The 24,795-nt window shown below is 53.0% G+C and overlaps 1 protein-coding gene and 1 pseudogene across 3 annotated transcripts; one reads left to right on the forward strand and one right to left on the reverse strand.

The window, feature by feature from the left end:
• Window positions 1–30: 30 nt before the first annotated feature.
• NPR2 (natriuretic peptide receptor 2) lies at window positions 31–18,830 on the reverse strand. 3 transcript variants are annotated; one of them, XM_040963173.1, is made up of 22 exons: window positions 18,059–18,830; window positions 17,101–17,306; window positions 11,518–11,631; window positions 11,090–11,225; window positions 10,745–10,839; window positions 10,429–10,561; window positions 10,129–10,213; window positions 9,569–9,689; window positions 9,328–9,402; window positions 9,061–9,138; window positions 8,760–8,864; window positions 8,581–8,652; window positions 4,330–4,489; window positions 4,063–4,218; window positions 3,789–3,957; window positions 3,493–3,639; window positions 2,991–3,114; window positions 2,765–2,833; window positions 899–1,073; window positions 720–818; window positions 464–555; window positions 31–333 (listed from the first exon to the last, which is right to left on the reverse strand). In XM_040963173.1, exons 1-22 carry the CDS (start codon window positions 18,723–18,725, stop codon window positions 268–270), a joined length of 3,144 nt encoding a protein of 1,047 aa, XP_040819107.1. In that variant the 5' UTR covers window positions 18,726–18,830; the 3' UTR covers window positions 31–267. The 3 variants fall into 3 exon arrangements, with proteins under 3 accessions (XP_040819107.1, XP_040819106.1, XP_040819108.1); XM_040963172.1 differs by having other exon boundaries at window positions 9,569–9,698; window positions 18,059–18,725; XM_040963174.1 differs by lacking the exon at window positions 9,328–9,402 and having other exon boundaries at window positions 18,059–18,725.
• A 5,565-nt stretch (window positions 18,831–24,395) lies between these two features.
• LOC121145039 lies at window positions 24,396–24,548 on the forward strand (annotated as a pseudogene).
• Window positions 24,549–24,795: the final 247 nt, after the last annotated feature.

Below are 24,795 nucleotides of genomic sequence, written 5' to 3' on the forward strand. Positions count from 1 at the left end.
TTGGGGTTGGCTGGACACCATGATTTGTTATTGTTGTTTTTATATTTGGCCAAAATATTCTGATTTAGATACAGATATTTACAGTAGGAAGGGACGAAGGGGACCAGCCAGGGAGGGCAGGTCAGGGCAGGTCTATGTACAAGGCTGAGCTGTGGTAGGGTTCCGTGCACACTTTCACTGCATGGAGTAACATCGGTGGAGGGATGGTGGTGGCCACTGCTCGCCCAGGTACCAGCAGCAGGAGACTGACTTGGGAAGAAGTGGCCTCTACAGGAGTCCAGGAGACCCTTTCCGCTCTCCTAAGAGCCAGTAGGTTCGCATCTTTCCTTTTCCCTGCAAGTAGGCAGCCAACACAATTCAGATTCTTCTGTTACTTCCTAACCCCTTGCTTCCTTCCCCCCCATACACCCACGGGCACTCCTGTCCTCCCTGTCTGCAGCCCTTCCCTGTGGCCTGTCATCACCTTCATCTCCACGTCCCCCCGAAGCTCCAGCTGAAAGCACCCTAGCTCATCCAGCGCATCCTTGGTGGTAGAGGATACATGGATCTTCAGGGCTGTGGGAGCAGGGTAGGCAGAGGGAGGGTGGGAAGAAGAATCAGAGAAGAAATGACCAAAACCAAGGATTGGGCACCTCAGAACTATCATTTGTCCACTTTAGAGATTGGGAAGAACTCTGAAGGGACTGGGGTCGAGCTAGGGCTGAGAAGTGAGGTCTCACCTTGACCGTTCGACTCCATTCGAGAAGCAGTGTTCACTGTGTCTCCGAAAAGACAATAGCGGGGCATTTTTAAGCCAACAACCCCAGCGCACACTGGTCCTGGGAGAAGAAAGAGGTTGGGAGCGCCTGGGGAAGAGGCAGAGGAGACCAGGGCTAAGGCAGGCAAGAGTCAGCCTTACCCGTGTGGACTCCTATGCGTAGCCTCAGCTGGTCATGGGGCCGGTGGCGGATACGGAAGGAAGAAACTGCATCTAGTAATGCTAGGGCCATCCGGGCAATTTCTGGTGCATGGCGTTGACCGTTTCGGCCTGGGAGGCCAGATACCACCATGTAGGCATCCCCAATGGTCTCCACCTGATTGAGAGCAAGCATTAAAAGGGGTCACCTCTCTCTGTATTCATGGGGCAGGGGAGGGAGAGGGAGATGAGCTGGATACCACTGGGGACCAGAAGATTACCTAGGGGGTTACATGTCATGGCCTGAGGGTCTGTAAGGAAGTAGTGGGGAGGTCACAAAATCTTTACCCCCTCTCCCTCTTCATCTCACCCCCTGGGGAAAACTCAGAACCCTTTGATTGAATGGAAGGTCACTCCACCTGTCCCGGGACCTGGACCCAGGGGCTGTGCTGTCATGCGAGGTGCAGTGAGGGAGCAAGCTCAAGTGAAGAGCATAAAGGCTGTCAGAGGTGGAAGGCACACACTCAACTTGAGACACTTAACAAAACTTAGTGAGGAGAGTCCTTGTTTTAAGGAAATACTAACCATTTAGGGTTAAAGGGGTACTATGGAACTCTCACATGGTTCAGAAAATACATCATAAGGACATATATCTTTGTAAAATGTATCACATAGAGGAAGGCATAACTAATGGATCTGGGTAACTGGCTTATACATATTCTTTATTATAGAAACAACCAAAATGGTAGACCACCATGTGTAAACACAGTAATAGACATTTCCATTCAATCAGTGCAGGAGTGGGCAGGTGTGGTGCAGGTAAGACGTGGGATGCCCGAGTCCCACCTCACAATGCCTGGTTTAAAGCCCCAGTTTCTGCTTCCTGATGATGTACACCCCTCCCTGCTGCCCATCCCACATGGGAGACCTGAAATGAGTTGTAGGTTCCTGGTTCCAGCCTGGCCCAAGTCCCAGCTGCTGTGGCGTTCAGGGGTAAATCAGTGACTGGAACACATGAGATCTGTGTCTTTCTCTGTCCCTCTCCATCTTTCCCCTCCCTCACAAATAAAAGAACAAATCCATTATTCGCATCTTACAGATAAAACAACTGAAATTCAAGGAGATTCTATTCCTTACTGAAGGCAACAGTGACAGAGCCACTACTCAAGATCAGATCTTCTGTATTCCTGAGGACAATGAACCCTGCCCTCTGTCAGTTCCATTACTTCAACAAGCTTGACTACATGTGTTCACTCTTGCCCTTCACCTCTCTAAACCAAGCTGTACCTCCCCCTGTGTGATTCTTCCATGTCTGGAGGAGACTGGCAAGAAATGACCGACAAGTTGCATCAGCCTGGGTTGGGGGAAGGGACTCAATCACACAACAGTTCTGATTAAGGAAGCCTACACCATCCCAAGACACCAGACTAGAGCAAAGAGCTGCAGTGCTGAGCGCATCTGCCCGCAGAGGGCACACCAGCATGAGACTGCAGGAGATCCTGAAGCAAGAACCAGCTATGGAGGAGATAGGCTATGTCAGGTCCACAGAGACAGGTTACTTCTCTGTTGGCTGTTAAATCTAAGAGACAGAGAAGGTTGTCACCCCAGGCTCACTTCCCAGTGCTCATCAGGGCTAGGACTTGAGATGGGCCACAGGCAGGAACCAAAAACTCAATCCAGGTCTCCCACATGGGTGGCCAGGACCCAACAACTTGAGCCATCATGACTACCTCCTAGGGTCTGCATGAGCTAGAGACAGGTACCAAAGCCGGGCCTCCAACCCACGCCTGCTGATGTGGGACATGGGCATCTGGACAGGTAGGCCCATTGCCCATGTGGTCTCAATAGGAAGGCTCTCTCCACTCTCACCTTGTAGACGTCAAAGTTGTCAATTATGGCATCAAAGCAGGTGTACAGGTCATTAAGAAGTGTCACCACCTAACAGGGATGGACAAGCAGAGGTTTTTGAGATTTGTACCCAACTTTTCAGGAATAATTAATCCATGGGCCCTAATTAGACAATAGGAATTCTAGAACAAACATATATCTCTCCCAGCCAGGCTCCTTGGCCCTGGCCCTGCCCACTTCTGCTCACCTGCATGGGAGTGCTCTCTGCTGACAGTGCTGTGAAGCCAACAATGTCACTGAAGTAAATGGTGACGCTGTCGAAGGCCTCCGCCTGTACGGTCTCTCCCCGCTTTAACTGCTCGGCCACTGAGCTAGGAAGCAAAGGTGCAGCTATGAGCCAAACTCTGAGAAAGAGGGTGGAAAGCAGCAAGGGGGGCATGGCTGCAGTAGGACAGCAACAGAAAGGGACAGTGGCTGGGAACACATTACAAGCCAGGCAAGGTGCAAGGACAGTGAGGTGTGGCAATGGAATCCCTGTGCAGATCAAGGTGGGGCTGCTGAGCACACACACACTGAGGCCAGCACAGGGTCCTAAGGGTCAAGAAGCCAAGAGAGAAAGCAGCCCAGAGCACCTACACCAACAAGGTGTTCTGAAGATCGGGGTGCAGCTTTCCTGGGATCCTGATGAGGCAGAAGCCAATGGAGAAGGGGCACAAAGGAAAATTCTGGAAGGGGGACAAATGTCTTACTGGGGCAGGATTTGGTAGAGCAGCGCCTCAGCCTTGCGTTTTTCCTCCAGATAGGCCTGCGTGCGTTCCTCCACCAGCTTCTCCAGGTTATTGGCATACTGTTCCATGCGCAACAGGAGGTTGTCCAGTATGCTAGTGCCACCCTCCCTGGGTAGGTGGGGTGTGTGGGGGGAGAACAGGATCTGACACCCTTGCCAAGACTCCCAGGACTCCTGGCCCACCCCCGCAACCCTGTTCCCAGTCCTACCTCACCCACTAAAGCCCTGGGAGCCCCTGCCCCTTTTACACTTTCTCACTTGTTGAAGCGGCGTATAAAACCCTTGATCTGTCCAAAGTCTGGCCGCTCAGCTGGGTCCTGGGCCCAACATCGCTCCATCAGCAAAACCAGCTCTTCGTTCAGTTGGGTCCCGTCAATGCTTGGCCGGAAATATGGCCGCTGACCATTCCGGACCTTCTGGACAATCTCTGGGGGGGGGGCGGTGATGAAAGGTTAGGATGAGAAACAGAGGACCCCCCTATGCTGGAGGGCTGGTGGGAAGAAGAGGCCCAGAGCAGTGGGCTGACTCGCACCCTTTGGGCTGAGGTCCAGGCCTTCCAGGTAGAAAGGACCACTCCGAAGTGCTATCTCCTGCAGGATGATGCCAAAGCTGTAGACGTCAGCTTTTTGCATGCCGGCGGTTGGCAAGGCATTCCCACTGAGGAGTTCTGGGGCAGTCCACAGCTTCTCTGAGAAAAAAATAAAAGGAACAGGCTAGCTGGGCCTCCCAAACAATGCACCCCCAAGTCCACCCAGCTCATTTCTATAATGCTCCCCAATAATGCATATGCAGGCCTCACTGGCATAGAGGGCATGGCTGTCGTCAGGTTCAGCAGTTGACCGGAAGCTGGCCAGGCCATAGTCCGTGATCTTGAGCACAAAACGGCTATCCACCACACAGTTGGAGGACTTGAGACTCCCATGGGATGAAATAATGCTATTGTGCAGAAAGGCCATACCCTAGCAGAATACAAGTCAAGATGTGGAACTGGGTCGGTTGTGACGTAGAATAGCCCCTCTCCGGAAGGTGGTCTCTAGGCAGCTCTTTAAAGATCTGGAGGTCTTACACGTGGCAGGTTGAGGGGCAGGCATGAGAGCCACCAGTGAAGACACCCACATGCCCTTTCAGAATGCCTCCAGCTCCTGACTGCACTCTCCTCCCGATACAGAGCCTGCAACCTGCAGGTTGGTGGTGATGGTGCAAGTGGTTGGGGTCTTGCCACTCATGTGGGAGACCCCAAGCGAGTTCATGGCTCCAGACTTAGGCTCCAGCTACCAGCTAGAGGTTCTACAGTGCATTTGGGGAGTGAATCAGCAGGTGGGAATTTGCTCTTACTGCCTCGCTCCCTACTCTTTTCTCTCTGCCTCTCAAATAAGTAAACATGGCAAACTGATTTCAGACAGCATCCTTTGCACAATTTCCACCCAAGGAAGTTAGCAGAACAGGAAAGACATCCCTCCTCACTAGCTGACAGCTACATATAGACACCCAGGGATAGGAAACAGTCTTTTCTTTTTAAGGCAGATTTACAGAAACAGAAAAGAGAGGAGGACAGAGAAATCTTTCATCTGCTGGTTCACTCCCCACCCAAATGGCTGCAACAGTCACAGCTGAATAGGTCAGAAGCCAGGAGCCAGGAGCTTCTTCTGGGTCTCCCACATAGGTACAGGGGCCCAGTGCTGGAGCCATCTGCTGCTACTTTCCCAGGCACATTATCAGGAAGCTGGATGGGAAGCAGAACAGCTGGGATTAGAACCAGCATCCACATGAGATGCTGGCACCATAGGCAGAGAAATTATCTGCTGTTCCATGGCACTAGCTCTGGAAACATTCTTAAGAGGAAGGATAAGAGCAGCTTATTATCAATTATTACCCTAGAAAGGGAACCAGTCTCCTGAGAAAGGCGATTCCACTGGACAATAGTGAAAGGCACATTCACTGTGAGGTTGAACAGCAAGAATAAGATGAGGTCTGCAATGGGGCTGGTCACCAGGAAGCCAAGGTTTGACCTAGGCACCAAGAGGAGCTGAATATGCAGGCAAGCCAGTTGGGGTGGAGGACTATGATCTACTACAGGAGTGCTGGCTCCAAGAAAAGGTGGGGTAAATGATAAATCAGGGCAGCCTGGAAAGTGGTCAAAAGTAGATGATGACTGCTAAGCTAAGGCAGAAGACACAGTGGGACCAGAGAGGAGAGAACTTGGCCTGGCTGTGGCCTCTGAAGAAGCCTGGTCTTAAAGTAGTGTTTCCCAAGCCAAAACGCTGGGACCCCTCCACATCAGTTCTAGGTGGGGCAGAAAAAGGACTTAGGGTTCTGTTTGTTGATCCTAAACACAGTCCAAATGGTTAGTTCTGGCCTTAAAAAATTGATCATTCTAGTCTATGGGAATTCTTCCCTTTCATTTATTTTTGTTGATGAAGATAAAATTATGTATATTTATTTACTTACTTACTTACTTATTTACTTATTTGAAAGGCACAGTCACACAGAGAAAAGGACAGACGTAGAGAAAACAGGAGGAGGGTGGGGAACAAACTCTTCCTTCCTTGGATTCACTCCCAAGATGGTCGTAATGGCCAGGGTTAAATCATGCTGAATCCAGGAGCCCAGAACTCCATCCAGATTTCCTTCAGGTGAACAAACGTTTTGGCTGTCTCCCACTGCTTCCCCAAACACATTAACAGGGAGCTGGATCAAAAGTGGATTTGAACCAGTGTGCATAAGAGATGCCGGAGTTGCATGCAATGACCTAATCCCCCTCACCACTCCTCTTTTATTTCTTCTGGTCATCAGCAAAACCTTCAGGAATCACCAGATCTGTGAATTTCACTCAATGGAAACATCACAGAAATGGCCAGGCTTCTGGCTCTATTCAAAGTCGCTTTTCCATCGATTGCTGTTGTCAGGGGTCACATTTTTCTTGTATTTATCATCACACCTGTAGTTGACTATGATGTCGGCTTGACCTAATACTTTATCTCTCATATGATGGCTGACTTACTCTCTCTCACATACAAATATTTTTTGAAATAACTTCATGATAATTTGGCAGCAAACCAAACCCAGCCTTGGGCAGTGAGTGGTTATCCTCTAGGCTTGCTCCTTGGTTGGGACCAGCTTCTGAACCCACTTGTTCAGGGCTGGCATTGTGGCCCAGGGGTTAAGCCACTGCCTGGACCATCAGAAGCTCATATCAGATGACATCTTCAAGCTCTGGTTTCTCCATTTCTTTTTCCTTTTTTTTTTTTTAAGATTTACTTATTTTTATTACAAAGTCAGATATACAGAGAAGAGGAGAGACAGAGAGGAAGATCTTCCATCCGATGATTCACTCCCCAAGTGAGCGCAACAGCCGGTACTGCGCCAATCCGAAGCCAGGATCCAGGAACTTCTTCCAGGTCTCCCACATGGGTGCGTGCAGGGTCCCAAAGCTTTGGGCGGTCCTCGACTGCTTTCCCAGGCCACAAGCAGGGAGCTGGATGGGAAGTGGAGCTGCTGGGATTAGAACTGGCACCATGTGGGATCCTGGTGCGTTCAAGGTGAGGACTTTAGCCACCAGGCTATGCCGCCGGGCCCCTGGTTTCTCCATTTCTAATCCAGCTCTCTGCTATTGCTCCTGGGTAAACAACAACAGAATGCCCAAGTACATGCGCACCTGACATCCACATGGAAGACCTGGATGGAATTCTAGGCTCCCTGGCTGTTGTGACCATTTGGGCAGTGAATCAGTGGATGAGAGATCTTTTTGTTTATCTATCTCTCTTTCTCCTTCTCTCTGTGTCACTCTGCCTTTCAAATAAGTAAAAAATACAACTTTTAAAAGAATTTTAGTTGCAGCACTGTGACACAGTAGGTTAAACCTCTGCCTGCAATGCCAATATTCCACAGGGACACTGCTTCAAGTCCCTGCTACTGCACTTCCACCCTAGCTCCTGGCTAATGTGCCTGGGAAGGTAGTGGAGGATGGCCCAAGTCATTTAGCCCCTTCACCCATGTAAGAGACCCAGAAGAACATCCTGACTCCTGGCTTCATCCTGGTCCAACTCGCCACTGTGGCCATTTGGGGAATGAACCAGCAGATGGAAGATCTCATGGTCTCCTTTTCTGTCTGTGTAATTGTGCCTTTCAAATAAAAATAAAATAAAGTCTTTAAATAACAACAAAAAAGTTAGAACACCTGCCCACTTGTCCAACCCATGGAAAAATTTAATTTTAGACCTCCATTAACACATAGGCCTTTCAAGGTTATTTGAAAATAGATAAAACCTAGTATAATGGCAGGATACTAAAGGCTTAGTACAATTTTTTTTGGTTTATTTTACAAATAAATTTTCTTTCAAAAATTTCAGTTTTCTGAACAAAGGAATAGACATGCCAAATACAGGTCAGAGGGTCCAATGATGAGAGGAAAAACAAGAGATAAGCATGTTCAGACACCCCACTCATCATTTCTCTGCCAAGGGATTTGAACTTTAAATTTATTATTATTATTATTAGGGAGACAGAGAAGCAACAACAACAACAACAACAAAAAAAACAGAATGGAAAGAAGGGCACACACTTATCCACTGGTTCGCTCCCCATGCCCACCCACAGTGGCCAGGAGACAGGAACTCAAGTTACGTCTCCCAAAGTGAGTGGCCAGAAACCCAACTGCGTGAGCCATCACAGCTGCCTCTCAGCGTCTGCACCAACAGGAAGACAGAGTCAGAAGTGGAGCCAGGCATGGAACCAAAAACCTAGGTCTCAGATACAGGCCTCCTCATCAGCTAGATGCCACCCTGCCCCCAGCCGAGGGATTGTCACATACACATTTCTGGAGGTCACGGAGACAATGCAGAGAGGTGTGAGATATCTAACTTGAAAGACAAGACTTCCCCGAAGGTATCAGCCTCCTGGCAGCAGATAAAGCTCACTCCCCTGCCTGCCATTACACATCTGAAATCTCTGGTTTAACCATGGTTACCCAGCCATGGCACGTGACGGAGAGAACATGACCATCAGGGATGAGAAGGAAGAGAGCCATCAGGTGGGCATGGGGGAGACTTACCTTCACAAGGTCATTAATGAGCGAGTAACGGAACATCCAGTCCAGGTTGATGCTGTCATTTTCTAAAATATCCTGGTAAGGGACACGGAATAGATTATGGCTGTTCTCATCTCACTAGCTGTCACCTGGCAGACAGTCCATCTACCGTGGAGCCACACTCCCTAGCCCTGTCTTGTCACCTGTAAACTCCCCCGAGGGCAATATTCAGTGACAATGCAGATGTTAGGAGGGTCGATGCAGGCCCCGATGAAGCGAGTGAGATGGTTGAACTGGACGTCTCTCATCTGCCAGAAAACCACCGGGAAGGACAAGAGAATCAAAAGAGTGACAAGAAGACCTTTCTCTTGTTGTACCTACAGCTTAAAATCACTTGCATGTAAACGCCAAGATCACTTTGCGAGGATCACCCAGCCCTTCTAGCCAATTTCCCTACCCCAACCATGTTTAACCCTCATCCTCCAGCCAGACTGCATCACGTACGTGTTTGAGTTCAAAGAGGACTTGACGGGTCAGCTCAATGCGCTTCTTGTTCACATGCTTGATGGCGACCACATTTCCCTGATGGTGAGGAGGAAGAGGAAGGGGAAAGCGAGTGTCAGGCATGTCTGGACAGCACTGGAGAGCAGCCGGTCACCCAGGAGCTCAGCAGGGCACACAGAGGGGTCATCAGAGGGACAGAGGTGGTGGCAGATGGGGATGAGACTGGATGAGATGGTGGGGGACCAGAACAAGCGGACGACTGTTCACCTTGAAGTGACCGGTGTTGGCAAAGATCTGGTATTTCCCATGGGCTGTCATGAGCGAGCCGTAACTGGATCCCCGCTGGGGCCAAGGGCAACATGGAGGCGGAAGGATGAAAGGAACATTAGATGGTGGTGGGAGTGCAGGGGCTGGCATTATAGGCCGATGTGCTGGGAGAGGTCCAGGGTGAGAACGGATAGTGGCAGGCGGGGAGGCAGAGGGCCAGCCGGCAGGGGCGAGGGCTCACCAGTGACAGCGTCAGACGGCTGCCTGCACCTTTATGGCAGCGCTCCGAGTTGCCAAACTGCAGCTCCTCCCAGCGGATGCGCCACAGCATGCTGGCCAGCTCCTTCTCCAGCATCAGCTTCCTGTAAGGACTGCACACCTCAGCTGACCGGCCAGCTTGGCCCCACCACCCCCACAGCCAGCAATGCCAATGGCAGTGGCCAGGCAACCTGGCACCTCTTGCAGCCGCTATGCCGCGAGGGAGGCCACCCTAGAAGGATGTGGCATTCTCTACATGCCAGTGTGTGCCCTGGGCACACTTCCAAACACATGGTGCAACTGAGGAGAAGAAAAAAAATCACCTTGGAGTTCAGCCCCCCTCAAAATGACCAGTTAGGACAGCCAGCCTAAAACCCAACCCCAAGTGGAATGAACTGCTGCTCAGAAGGCCACGACAGAGAGAAGCTGTTGCTAGGTCTCAACGGACACCTGCTGCTCTTCTCCCGAGTGATCAGGATCCCCTGTCCTCAGAGGTTGGGGAGGCCTTGGGAGGTGCTGCTCAGCGAGAAGCCCAGAACTCACCGGAAAATGAGAAAGCTGGACACACCAAACATGATGAAGGTGATTCCTGTGCCCAGAGCCACGATGGCCAGCGTAGAGAGAGGAGCTGAGGGGCAGAAGGAGACCCTGAGAAAGACTGGGGGAGGGGACTAAAGAGCTGGCCAGGACCAGGCTCAAGGGCAGGGAGCTGGCAGGTGTCTGAGGGAAAGGAGTCAGGGTGGAGAGAGAAGTTACAGCCCAGGGTGGGCGGCCAGTGAGGGCGGGGAGAGGGTGCAGGGGGCGGGGCAGAAAGTTCAGCTCCCGTTCCCTGCACACACCCACTTTTATCACAGGATGGGTCGTCCAAGTCAAAAGCACAGGGGGGGTTGTCCAGGGGTGGCGCCCCCTTCACCCAGGGAATGGGCCGTCCTGTCCACCAGATCTGCTTCTCGGCTCCTGAGTAGTGGGCTGCAGGCTGTGAGGAAGCAGAAGACTGGGCCCACGGGCCTGCTCCCCCGGCACCCACCTGCTGGACCTCTCTTTGCCCCTCCCCCCATCAATAGCCTCCCACCCAGCTAGGAGGTGTCACTGCCTCCCTGACCCTTGAAGACTGACTTGTGCAGGGTCTTGCTCCCTTCCCTGCCCCCTCCCCCATCACCTGGAAGTCCCCCGAATCCAGGTCTCCCATGGCCCACAGGACAAAATCGGTCTCCCGGTCATTGTTCTTGTCCATCGCCACCAAGCCAGTCACACCTTAAATGGAAAGGAGCCCAGGCCCCCTGTTCCACTGAGCTCTACCCTAATCCCCTGTCCCATCCCTCAGTACCTCCAAGTGCCTCAGAGCCCATCCCCACCCCAGTTCCCCGGAGATAAGCTCACCCATGCCACATGCTCCAGCCCCCAACTAGCTCCAGGTCTGCTTCTTCCGCTGTCCATCCAGTCCATGCTCAAGCCCGCCACCAGCCCTTAGGGTCCCATCAGTGCCTCCCCACAAGGAACCTACCGTGGTATCTTCGCCCCTGCATCTTCTCCACAATCCGCAGTCCGTCCTCCCGGGAGCCTCCCTCCTGGATTGTCTCGTTGAGGACTTCGGCATAGAGCATGATGCCGTCGTAGAAGCAGCCAGCAATGAGGTTCATCTGGGGATGGTGGCTCTCTGCAAACACCCTGCCAAGGGTCCTGCTCCAACCCTCTGGCCCCATCTTTAGGTCCCCCTACTGACTCTTCCCCCCTCTGCTGTACCTTTCCCCTCCTTCCTAAAGCACCATCCCTGTTTCACTAATCCTGGGAAGGAGGGGCCCCAGATGGAAGTGGACAGACCCTCCTGCCCCATGGGGCTTGCTCACTGCCCACCCTTGATACTGAGCTCAGAGGAGGAGTTCTTTCTGGAAAGTGGGTCCCTCACTCTCTCAAGGGAAGGGAGCTACTCACCAGAGAGGGAGCCAGCTCCACGCCGAAGTCTTCCCGGGCTCTTAGGAGCAGACGCTTCTGGAATTCCTGATACTCGGGATTTGGGGGTTCTCGGTAGGTGATCACCAGCACAGTCTGTACCAGCAGAACAGGGGGGAGCATGAACGGGGTTCAGGATGGGCATTGGGGGAGATGGAGAAACTGGGGAAGACAGACACGATCTAAAACATACATGGGTGAGTTGGAAGGCTCCAAGGATACTAGACTCCACATGTGTGTGTGTGCGTGCACACATGTGCGGGCAAGTGCTCACACCTGTGTGGTGTGCTTAGCAGCATTCCTCCGTGAAAGGCCCCACTGGTTCTGCAAAGGTGGAGACCTGGCAATAACAGCCAAGTCCCATCCTCAGCTTCCTGTATGCTCACAATCTGATTGTCAGCTCCCCTCTGGGGTGTTCATAGCCATCCATGTTTCCAACCAAATGCTGACATCATCCTGTGAGCCTGAATGAAAGGAATCCCAGGTCCTGGGACAACTGGGGCAGAAATATCCTGACACAGGGACTCCTCCTGTGAAGACCTGTGAGCTCACTCTCCTGACGTGTGCAGCACGCCTACCCCAAGCATCATCATCTATCTCAGACACGTGTGTCACTGTCACACCATCACAGATAAGCAAACAGCCCATGTCTGCACATCTGTCATCAAAGCACCTGCCCAGCTCCCAGGGGCCACACAGGTGTGTGTCCCCATCACTGAACCTTCCCACGTCAGGAGGACTTCAGCTCAACACATCTGTGCAGAGTATCTCTGTGAATTGGTCTCTTGAAATCTAGCCATTCTTCCTGTTTTGTGCATGCTTGCCACAGAAAGCACATGTGAGCTATGACACATCACCTACATCCAGACGATCACCGTACCTATCTGGAATGAGGATACAGAAGCCAGCTTCTGACATGCACTCGCTGTACTAGACCAGAGCTTTCTCCAAGATGTGGATAATATTGCTGGAGTATATGTGTGCTTGATCAGACACTTCTAATTTTTCCCATCTCAGACAAAATAAAAAAGAAGAGGGGGCTGGTACCATGGCATAGTATGTTAAACCTCCACTTGGGGGTGCCAACATTCCATATGGGTACTAGTTTGGGTCTCTGCTTTTCCACTTCTGATCATGCTTCCCGTTAAGGTGCTAGGGAAAGCAGTCGAAGATGGTCCAACTTCTTGAGTCCTTGCATTCACATTAGAGACCTGGGAGAAGCTCCTGGCCTCCAATTGGTCCAACTCCAGGCATTGTGGAGTGACCTAGCAAATGGGAGATGCCTCTGTCTCTCTTTGCCCCTGTATCTCTGCCTTTCAAGCATAATTCAGTACATCTTAGAGAGAAGTGGATCAAGCCTCAGAAGGAAGGGTTCCTTAGGCAACATTTGTTCCAGAATATAAGAAGAATGAGAAACAGGGCACTGCTGACCAACATTTAAAGTCAGCAAAAGTAATAGAAAAGATCAAGTTTAGTACAATTTATAATCCATTTAAGGCTGATGGTAAGGGCATTTTATACCTTTTTAACACTTAATAACTCTGGCTATTTGGTTTGCTCGGCTAGCAGCTCTCAACCAGCTGGTCTCAGGATTGCCTGGCACTCTTACTATACTGAGGACCCCAAAAACCCTTTTGTATATGTGGAGTTCATCTATAAATTAAAACTCATAAATCATAAAGACACAAGCACATACAAGGGACTAGCATTGTAGTGCAGGAGGTTAAACCACCTCTCGCAAAGCTGGCATCCCATATGAGCACCAGCAGTACCCATCCCAGCTATTCCACTTGCAATCCAGTTCCCTGTTAAGGCACTGGTGAAACATGGTCCAAGTGCTCACCCAATGGGAGACCTGGATGAAGCTCCTGGGGTCCAGTTTGACTTGGGCCCAGCTCTGGCCACTGCAGCCATGTGGGGTAAGGTCAATGGATGGAATATCTCTCTCTCTCTCTCTCTCTCTCTTGCTCTCTGTAACTCTGCTTTCCAAATAAACAAATACATCTTTTTAAAAAAGTAGCACAGGAGCCATCCGTATTTGTCAAAGTGATAACAGCATGGCTGTCAGAGATGACATTATCCCACGACATGTAACCTCTTGTAAACTCCACTGTACAATCACAGAAGAATGAATGACACAGGCAAAGAATGATGTAGTATTATTTTCCAGGTTTTACCTTATAGGACTCCCTAAAGGATCTCAGCAGCCCCCAGAATCCCAAGACCATGCTTTGAAATGTTAGGCCACACTGTTTTGTTGGGGCTCCTAGCTACTTAATAAAATCTAAACCAAACCAAACCAAAACAAACATAGAAACAAAACCCAATGGTTTTACTGAGGAGCTAGAAGAAGGAGAAGCTAGGCAGCTGTGCACCCCAGATGGACAGCCAACGAGCAAGGGCTGTCAATGCTGGTCTTGGCAATGGGCAAAAGCCAGGCCTGCATTTGGCAAGGTGTACTGGCAGGGGACACATGTGCACCTCCCACTCTAAGACCTGCTTGGGTCACAGTGGCAGGTGCTGCCAATGATGGCCCAGAGAGATAAGGGATGTTCGGCATGAAGAGATCGTGCCTCCCCCACCCTCCACTGTTGCTGGTGAGGTGCTCTCCTCCTGGTCCCTGCATAATGAGTTCTGCCAGTCATCCTCTGAGGCCCCAGGGCCCAGCCACTGATGTCGGCCCTTGCACTGTGTCTGCTCTTCTCCCCTACCTTCCTTGATGACCTTGGTGTCCAGTATCTGCCAACACTATTATTAGCTAGGTTAATTCCTAGACCCACACTCCCTCTTCCCATCACACACCTTCACTGGCATCTATATATACCTATTGGGGCCGATGCTAGGCTCCTTCTTCGACCCGCCCAGTTCCTCTGTGTACTCTGCTTTTTCAAATAAATACATAAATAAATCTTCACAAATACCTGTTTGTGGTTATGACTGAACGGAAGAGGGAAAGCGCATCAACACCCTTCATTGCAGAGCCTTCTCCTCTGGGAGCTGCTATGCAACTCGGACATGGCTCTTTGTCCCAGGAGCCACAGGTCCCTGGCCCCCTTTCCCAGGCCAGCCTGGTCTGAGACTGCAGGACAATGTCTTTTGGGGAAGGGCTCTTGCCACCCTTGACTGGTGTTGGCCTCCCAGCTTCCCTCCACAGCTGCCCTGCCTCCACGCTGGGGAAGGATAAGCAGTCTGCTGCCGCTTCCCTCCTCTTTCCATCCGACGCCCTGGTCTGCCTCTCGACATGGTCTTCACTTCCCAGTGCCTTCCTCTTGTGCTGTAACAAAGTCCCCCTCTTCCTTGTTCTGTTCAAGTCATGCCAAAAGCAAGATGGGGAGCTGAGAATTAACAGATAACTGAATCCTCCCCCTACGCTAAGCACTGGGGTCCCTTGGCAAACAAGAATTCTCACACAAGAAGGTTCTGGAGCCCTACATCAGGAAGAACCACAGCCCACCCTTGACCATGCCAGGCAAGGCATAACCCCTTGGCTATGCTCTTCTCACACAACTCTCTTCTTCGTCTTTCAATAACACATCACAATATATTCCTGTAACAGTATTTGCTGTGTATTTATCTACTTTCTGTCTATCCTGCCAAACATAATCTTCCAAAAGCATGGACTTCATCTGTTCTCCCTGCCCACCAGCACCTGGCACAGCAGTGGTGACCTCTCAGGTGCTTAGCAAACACCAATGGGATGGGTCAGCTTTCAGACATGCAAACATACACTGAGAAATAGGCTTAGTTCCACAGTGGGCATACTGATGCACAGGGCACCCTGGCAAGCCCAGGGAGTGACTGTCCCCCAAAAGGGATAATAAGGGCACCATTACTCTTCAAGAACATGGCACCATTACCCAGACAAAGGTAAGAAGGCTACTGTCCCTGCTACTGTCTCCATTCAAGTGTGACCATCACAGACTCCCATTCAGGCATGCCAACAGATAATGTCATTTGGGAGGACTCACTTGTCAGCCCCAACCAAATGCATAATCACAGCCACAGAAAACCTTACTTACTCCAGGGCAAGGACTACCTGGGTCCAGCCCTCACATACAACCGCAAAAACTCATTATAGTGCTGGCATTGTGGCACCTGTGACATCAGCATCCCATACTGGCACATGTTCAAGTCCCAGCTACTCCACTCTTGACTCAGCCCTCTGCTAATAGCCTGGGAAAGCAGCAGAGGATGGCCCAAGTGTTTGGGCCCCTGCACCCACAGGAGAAACCTAGAAGCTCCTGGCTCCAGTCTGGCCCAGCCCTGGTCACTACAGCCATTTGGGAGTGAACCAGCAGATGGAAGATACTCTCTAACTACACCTTTCAAATAAATAAAATAAATACAGAAAAAAAAAAGAAACAAGCTAACTTAGGATGAAAAGGAGCTTAAGGCTATTTCATTACTTCTTCAAATCATCTTTGGAAAGGCTTGCATGGATAAACAGCAAATACTTCCATATTTAAATCAATGGGAAATCAGCAGGGGAGTTGGGAACCATTCCTGGGATTGTGTGTAAGGCAGAGCTTTGGGGCGAGGAGAGGAGAGCAGCACAGACAAAATGAACAGAGCACAGAGGCCTGAGGATCAGGGGCCTGCCAGTGGGGGGCTCTGCAGGAGTGCCCAGTGAGTCAAGACTACAATCGCGGGTAGGGCCGAGTACAAAGCACGGAGCACCTTAACCGCCATGAGGGTTCAGCACGCCATCCAGCAGGGAACAAGTCACTGCAACTGGGAGCAGAGGAGTGCAGGGAGCACCGTCATGCCAGGCGTCCCTCCACATTCTTTCTGGAACCCCGCTCTTCTACCCCTACTTTCTCAACACCCCAGCTCTGGCTGCACACTGCCTCACACGTCTCTAAACTCTCGCAGGTGGACTCGCTGACTTTCGTCTTCCCTTCTCACCCTACCTGACTTCTGTCACTAGATCAACCCTAACAACGGGACAAATGCTATGAAGACCCCAGATGCAAGTTCCAGAGCTTTCCTTATCCCATCAGCCCCATGGTATCCTGTGCATCTAATGAGAGCCAACTCTTCCTTTTGGCAGCTTGGATGCCCCCACCCATTCCAGGGGCATCTTAGTCACCGTCGGATGTCAACTTTCAGTCCAAAAGGGCTTCCCAAACTCACACCCCAGCGACAACCCTTCCCACTCTGAACCTTTTGGTCCAGCCACCCTGTTCCAGGTCCAGTCACTTGGTCCTGCCCCTGCACATGTTCTTCCTAACTGTACCACGTGACACCTTATCTCTCCAAATGGGTGGGGGCACTGCCAGGGGAGTCGGCTCAAGGTCCTGTCCTGGGCCCCCAGCCCAGGCTCCTGCTGGCTGGCATTTAGCAAAGCCAGCATCTGAAACCTCTGCAGGTGGCCTAAGTCAGTCTCAAGCAGCAAAGCACAGAGTCCCAGAGGGAGACTAGATTCAGATATGCTTCTGTGGCCCACAGCTGCTACTCTGCCCTTAGGGTTCCTAGGCGGGGGGTCCGGTAAGACCAAGAAGCTCTGGCCAAGCACCCTGCCTGCCCTGATGCCGGTCCCATGGTCAGATGTGGTTGCGGTGATACCTGGAAGGCCTCACGCAGGGCCTGGGCCTGCTCCTGGGTGCGATTGTCCTGCCAGGGCCGGCCGGCAGAGCGGGTGGGCCCTGCACGCAGACTCTCCCCAAAGACGTCCAGGTAGAAGAAGACGTAGTCGCCGCTGGTCAGGTTCTCCCTCTGGGCCTGCAGCAGGATCTCGTGCAGCATCTCCAGAGGCCCACAGATATACACAACTGGGGGCAGGCAGAAGGGCAGCTGAGCAAGCATCTGCCACCCCACCCTCCCTGAGTCAGGGCAAAGGCACCTCAGCCTATTCACTACCACTGCCCTCCAGCAGATGTTCCCCATCCCTTCCCCAGGAGCCACTGTAGGTCCTCAAGGCCCTGGGGCCATCTGCACCATATGGCAGAAGACAGCCTGACTTCACACTCCAGAATGGAGCAGCCACTCTCCAGTCCCTCCTTTTCCCGGAGGCTTTGCCTGCTGCTGCCCCCTCACTTGGTGGCCTCCCCACTTCCTGCCTCCTCCCTGGGCTCAGAGGCACTGGCTGCTGCGAGTGTCTTGGTGCAAACTTAGCCTGTTCTTTCCCAATTGAATCTGCCGAGCCCCAAGCCACGCTTATTCTATGTATTTTTTCTGGGGCCACCAAGATGTCCCAGTGCTACAGTCTGGGAGTCCTCTGCTTGCCAGATGGGTGAGCCTTGCTGAGTAAACTGAGCTGCCCCAGGGTACCCCTTCTTGCTCCCCAACCCCATATGCTGCCCCCAGCCCTAACTTCTCCCTGGTCCAAGCTGCACCCCACCCCACTCTTTCATGCCTTGTTTACATCTGCCAATAGTACCCGCAAAACACATGGCACTATCACACACAGGTGCTCTGTCAGCATCTGCCTTTGTTCCCAACCACCATGCCAGCTCCTCATTGCCCATCTCCCTCCACCACCCCACCTCCACAAGTTAGTTCCCCTGCCCGGGGCCACACTCACTGCGCCCATTGGCCCGGATGAAGTGGGTGGCCTGTTCCGGACCTCCTGGCTCCCGGGCGTACACATAGTACTGCACGCTCAGGTTGCTGCCCTGCAGGGCCTCGAAGACACCCTCCGTGGTGAAGTAGTGAGGCCGATCGTCCATGCGCGCATCCAGATACAGCAAGGCAGCGCGGGCCGTCCAGTTGAAGTGCCCATGCAACGTCACTACGAACTCACCCAGCTTGGGTGCTGAAGGGCCAGTGCGAACCAGGGTGCGGTAATACTCATTCTTAGCAGCAAAGCCAGAGGCCACAGCACCAGCCGTCAACAGGGGCAGGCGCCAATGAGAAGCAAAGCGGGCCACAGTTGCGGCTGGGTACACGCAACCCGGGCCCAAGAGAAGGTCAGGGTCATGGTACAGCTTGAGGTCCACGGCACGTAGTGGGGCCAGGTACTCGGAGCAGGCACCATTCAGTTCTGAGCTGACAAAGCGCAGGTCCACGGGCAGTGCCCGGCCCAGTGCCTCCACAGCCAGGGCCACGGCAGGACCCACCCGTGGCCAGGCCCAGGCGTAGTTCAGGTTGTGTTCGGGCAACACTACCGCCAGTGTCAGGTTCCGCGCCGCTGGCGGGCGCACGCCACCTGCCAGGCCTGCCACCAACAGCAGCAGTGATGGCAGTGCCATGGGGATAAAGCAGCAGCCCCACCACCAGCCCCAGGTTCTGGGGCCGCTCTGGTCTAGCCGGGAGGCACCCAGGCCAGAGCCTGGGGGAGAGGGCCAGGGAGAGAAGTGGGGATAGGACAAGCAGGCTGGGAGGGCACGGAAAATAACAACGGGAACCCCGCAGGAGTAGAGGAGGGGAGGACGCCCCCCAGCCCGGGTTGAACCGCCAGCCTAGGGCCAGGACTGAGCCCCCAGGGAGAGTGGAGCGTAGCTGGAGAAGGGGGGCGATCCAGGGAGTCTGCGACCGGGATGGGGACGACAGGGAAGTGGCTCAGGAGGAAAGGGCGGGGGAGGTTCTGAGGCCAGGATGGGGCTGGCGGTGGAGGTGGGGTGGAGGGAAGACTGGTCCCAGGAAGCGGCCTTGGGGGGGGAGGAGGACCTCACGGCTCCCGAAAGCGCTGGGAGGCCAGCAAGCAGCGAAAAACAAGAACCAAGGGGAGACAAGGTGGGAGGACGTCCGCGGCGCGTAAGGTCTGGGCCATGGGCCGGCAAGGGAGCGAAGCTAGGCCTGGGCCGGAGGGGAGGAGGGAAAGGCAGGGGCGAGACTCCCGAGAAGGCTTTTCTCCCGAAGCTCCTGCTGCCACTAACGGGCCCCTCCGGAGCGCCGGCGGCCGCGCCCGTGTCCCCCCGCTCCGCCGCCGGGCTCCGCGCTGCTCCTGGGGACCGGCGGCCGGCCTGCCCGCCTGCCCGCCGCCGCCTCCCGCCCCCCGCCCGGGCCCCCCGCGCGCGCCGCTCGTCCGGGTCAGGTCGCCTCGGCCCGGGCCGTCTCCGAGCTCGCTGCGCCCGCGGCGGCGGCCGAGTGTGACTCCCCGGGCAGGCCGCCCGCCCCCGCCCCGCCTCTCCTCCTCCCACCCGGCCCCACCCTCCGGCGCCCGCCGTCTCCCCCCGCCCCCCGCCCGGCCGCCCGGGGACCTCCGACTTGAACCGGCCGCCGGGTGCGCGCCCGGGGGGCTCCAGGCCCGGGCCTGGCAGGCCGGCGAGGCCCTCGGACCCTGGGCGTCCCCTCCCTGCCGGGGCCTCCGGGGAAGCCCCTTTCCATCTGGCACATTCCAGCGACGCCCAGGGCCTGTCCTCTCCACGCCCCCCCAAAACACACACCGAGCTGGGCTCTAGCTCCCCGGGTCCCTCACACGCACTTGTCTACAGAAAGCTAGCAGGATACCCCTCACCATCCCCCACATGCACACCCCGAATTCTTTTCGGTATACTGGCCACTAACACCCCCTCTCCCCAGTAAGCCGTGCCACCCTCCTGGTGGCAGGGGACCCGGCGTGCTCCTCGGGGCGGTGTGCCCCCCTCTCAGCGCCCCGGGGTGGGGGTGGCCCACGACCCCTGCACCCACACACACTCCTGGGGAGCCCCGTGACGTCCGTGGCTCTCCCCCACGCGAGGCGTCCAGCCCTCCCCGCTGCCCCCGGTGGCCTGCGCGCGTGCCCCCAAGGCCCACTCGGCTCCCCCCGGCGCGCCATCTGCTCGGGGGCCTTGGTGGCTCTTTTGTCTGCCACAGACACGACTAGGCTAGTGTGACAGGAAAGCGGAGGAGTGACGATGCGGAACCTTCCCCGCTCCCCGACAGCGATGGAAACTCCTGACACCCCACCTCTGGCTCACCGGGACCCTAGCTCCAGCCCCACCCCGCCCCAGATAATCCAAGTCTTGGGGTGTGGATCTACAGCTGACTTGTGAGGGGCGGCTGAGGGTCCTAGGCGTGAGCTTTCTCGAGCTGTCATCAAGGACACGCACGCAGCAGCGTTGCCCGGCCCGTATCTGGGAGCCACCGCTCCTCTCCCCCGCTTCCACCCGGTTTTTCAAGTGCCAAAAACGCGAAGGGCTCGGGGAGCCGAGGGAGGCAGGCGACGGGCTGCGCCGCGCGGGCGCCGGCCCCGTTTCTCTGAGGTGAAGGCGGCCCCTGGTGGTGCTGGCGGGGAAGTGCAGGAGGGTGCCTTTATTCTTGGGCACTGGGTCTGTTTATTCCAAGTGACTGCCTGGCACGAGCTAAAAAGCAGGAATACAATGACAGCCGAAGAACCCACCGTGAGCCTTTGAGGGCACACATTTGAAATCTCGCCGGGGTGCAGAGGCCAAAGGCACATTCCTCTCTATCCCCGGTGGCCATGTCTCTGGCCTGGAGCCCAGTGGAAAGCCAAGCCTTAGGACAGCTCCTTTCAGAATTCTGGTTCCAGGCTCCCCTAAGTTGTTAGGAAAAAGATAGTTTGGGACCAGGCGTGATGGCCTAGTGGCTAAAGTCCTCGTCTTGAATACACCAGGATCCCATATGGGCTCTGATTCTAATCCCGGTAACTCCACTTCCCATCCAGCTACCTGTTTGTGGCCTGGGAAAGCAGTCGAGGACAGCCCAAAGCTTTGGGACCCTGCACGCACATGGAGACCTGGAGGAAGTTCCTGGCTCCTGGCTCCCGATCGGCACAGCTCCAGCTATTTGGGGAGTGAATCATTGGACAGAAGATCTTCCCCCCATCTCCTCTTCTCTGTATGTCTGATTCTCCAATAAAAACAAATAAATAAATCTTTTTTTTTTTTTAATATTTTGGGCCTATCTGAGCAAGGAATGGAAAGCTGTCACAGCCCAGGGGGTGGTGGGACAAGCTGAAAAAGATGTGATTGCCCAACTTTAGACTCCATCAGCCCAATGACTGCTTTTCAAGTCACCAACCACAGCTCTGTGAGAGAGCCACTTGGGAAGTGAAACAGCAGATGGAAGATCTTTCTCTTTGTGTCTCTCTTCACTGTAAATCTGCCTTTTCAGTAAAAATATTTCACCTGTGCCCTCCATCCAGGCCTGGTCCCATTTTCTCTCCCACCCCTCGCGAGATGCACACCTCTCTTACCCGTGTTCCTAAAACCAGCTGAGCCCCGGGAGTCCCTCACCACCCCTGGGAGCAAAGAGTCTCCTGTGTAAGGTGCCCTGTTACGTTCTCACATTAAAAAAATCTAGTTCCTTCACAAAATTGTTCACTGAGGGGGAAAAAAAGCCAGAGGCAGAAGGGAAAGGTGTTCCCGCATCTTGTCATTCCCATTCCTCTTACAAACATCTCACTCGTAAAAGAGTCGAGCAAACACGACCAATCCAACATTCTCCAACGAAGTGGACTCCACACTGTTCTTATCTTTAACCCTGCTTAGAATTTTCTAGAGGAATCGAAGGCTGAAAGAGGGGCTACTGCCCTGCTGTGGGCCTGTGCTCACCACCACGACAAACAGAATGAGGTGCTAAGCTGTGGCAGGACAGGATGGCTCGGCTGGCCAGCTGAGAGCAGGAGGGTCGAAGAGGAGCTGGGAGAAACACAAGGGTGGGGCCGGCACTGTGGTGCTGTAGGGTAAGCTGCTGGCTGCACACTAGAATCCCATATGGGTGCTGGTTTGAGTCCTGGTTCTGCTCCACTTCTGCTCCAGCTCCCTGCTCAAGCGCCTGGGAGAGTAGCACAGGATGGCCCATGTGCTCGGGCCCCTACAGCCATGTGCAAGAGCCCAGAAGAAGCTTCCAGCTCCTGGCTTCGGCCCGAGCCAGTTCTAGCCGTCACAGACAACTAGGTGTAAACCAGTGGCTACAAGATCTCTCTGTCTCTTCCTGTCTCTCTCACTCTGCCTTTCAAATACATAAATATTTCTTTAAACAAGGAGGGAGAGAGAGCATGTGAAAGAGAACGAGGGAAAGAAAGGGTAGGACAACAGGTATCCTGCAGAAACCTAAGGTTCTTTAAAGGAACACAGTAGGACTCGGACGCAAACTGGGACTGCACGCCACGTATTCCATGGCAAGGGTCACAAAGGCCAGGGCCCTTGTGGGCCAAGCAGGAAATGCAGACAGGACGAGCAGTGAGGTGAGAATTGGCAAACCAGGAAGACCCCCTCCTACCCCGGCGGGTGCTGCGATGCCCAGATGGCGACCCGAGTTGCCAGTCCCTGTGAGCCCTGTGACCGCCACCTCGGTCTGTTTCAAGTCTCAGGCTCTCGGCTCTCACCTTCCTCCAATCCAGCTTCCACAATGTGTCCAGATGCCAAAGCAACCTTTTGCAACAAAAACCTAATTATGTCACTTCCCTGCTTAAAATCCTTAAATGGTTCCCGTGGAAGTTGTTTTGCAGGCTGTTATTTTTAGCTGCCAAACCCTTCCTTCAAATAAAAATTTAAATGCAAAACAGAAGACCGGATGAGATCCCAAGGGCTCCAGGTGAAGCAGCGGATGGTAGGACTAGAACTCGTTGGCCCTTTCCATTCCGATGGAGTTCCTGAGCCACCTTCAGGGATGCTCTGGGTGGTGGCCTGCAAACTGGGGAGCACAGGGAGCTTTGGTCCTGCCTCAGTCCAACTGCAGACCCCCAACTTCCAGACATACTTACACCCCAGACCCGCCTGCCTGCAGGGTGCCCGGCACCCCAGCAGGATCCTCCTGTAACAAGCTCTCTCAGGCTTTAAAAGATTTTGGGGGTAACCAATAAAAATATAGATGCATTCAAGTCTAAGGAAAACTTTTTAAAAGATTTATTTATTTACTTGAAAGCATTAGAGAGAGATATATTTTTCATCCACTGGTTTACTCCCCAAATGGCTTCAATGGTTGGAGCTGGACAAGTCCAAAGCCAGGAGCCTGGAGCTTCTTCCAGGTCTCCTATGGCAGTACAAGGGCCCAAGGACTTGAGCCATCCTCTGCTGCCTTCCTAGGCCATAAAGAGAGAACTGTATAGGAAGTGGAGCAGCCAGAACTTGGACTAGTGCCTATTTGGGATGGTAGCTTTACCTGCTATGCCCTGGGGAATATATACAGAAATTAGAATAAGCGCCTTAGCTTAATAGGTTTCCTGCCTTTTCCATTCTGTAAGAGCTAAACTTTGGCATTAGCATGGCAGGCTGAGTCTGGATCAGGATGTCCTGTAGGAAGTGTAGTCAGAGAGAACAGGAGTAGGATGAATTCTTTGAAACTTCTAGAATATGTTACAAAGGTTGGGTTTAATAAGTATATATGATGCCTCAACAACCTGGTATTAAAAAAAAACCAGAAAAATATAAATGGAAAGCTTTGCAAGTCATCAAAACATTTACCTACACACACACACACACACACAAAGAAAAACAAGGGAAAAAATGGAGGAGGAGGAGTAGAAGAAGAAAAGTAAACTCCCTATTTTTCTTTTTTTTTTTAAGATTTATTTGTTATTTTTTATTGGAAAGGCAGATATACAGAGAGGAGGAGAGACAGAGAGGATCTTCCGTGCAATGATTCATTCCCCAGTGACACCTTCGGTCGGTGCTATGCCGATCCGAAGCCAGAATCCAGGAACTTCTTCCAGGTCTCCCACATGGGTCCAGAGTCCCAAGGCTTTGGGCTGTCCTCGACTGCTTTCCCAGGCCACAAGCAGAGAGCTGGTTGGGAAGCAGGACTGCTGAGATTAGAATCAGAGCCCATATGGGATCCTGGTAGATTCAAAGCGAGGACTTAAGCCACTAGGCCACTGCGCCAAGCCCAACCTCTCTCTTTTCCACCCTGCCTTTCAAATAAACAAGTAAACAAACAAAAAAGGGAACTTAAGTTGAAGCCCGTGGATTAAGACACTCTTTGTGCTTCCTCCTTCACTCTGTCATTGTGATGCGTGTACTTGAGCCTTCTCTACCATGTCATCTCATAAGTTCAGGATCAAAAGATTCCTAGCCAAAATACAAACACAAAATCACTACATTTCCCAAACGATTTGAATGAAAATTGGCAATAAAATCATCAGGTGTAACTCCAAAAGGAGAAACTGGAGAAGAACCAAGCTGCTCTAAGAGGAACTGCATTTGAATAGATGGCACACGTATTTGTGCTGTAACAACATTACCATCTTCTTGACAGTATCAGGCTGAAGATGTCACCATCGTCGGGACAGCTGAACCTGTTTGGTGAGGGCTGTGACTAGTGGGTGAGTTCAGTAATAATATGTGAAGTCTTCTGAAAAAAATATACTATCTGCAACATTGACATCTTAGAGGGGAATGCCAGTTCAAGTTCTGGCTGCTCCACTTCTGAACCAGC

This window comes from Ochotona curzoniae, unplaced genomic scaffold (assembly GCF_017591425.1).
Source record: "Ochotona curzoniae isolate NIBS_2020 unplaced genomic scaffold, NIBS_Ocur_1.0 scaffold_3208, whole genome shotgun sequence".
Lineage (NCBI taxonomy): Eukaryota > Metazoa > Chordata > Mammalia > Lagomorpha > Ochotonidae > Ochotona > Ochotona curzoniae.

What these genes read in the sequence shown, in the direction of transcription:
- NPR2 (XM_040963172.1), bottom strand. Translation starts at nt 18,725, where the DNA reads ATGGCACTGCCATCACTGCTGCTGTTGGTGGCAGGCCTGGCAGGTGGC. An exon ending in CGACCCATCCTGTGATAAAA is followed by an intron (nt 10,214 to 10,428) that starts GTGGGTGTGTGC and finishes TCTGCCCCTCAG; the next exon opens with CTCCTCTCTCTACGCTGGCC. An exon ending in CCAACACCGGTCACTTCAAG is followed by an intron (nt 9,139 to 9,327) that starts GTGAACAGTCGT and finishes CCTCACCATCAG; the next exon opens with GGAAATGTGGTCGCCATCAA.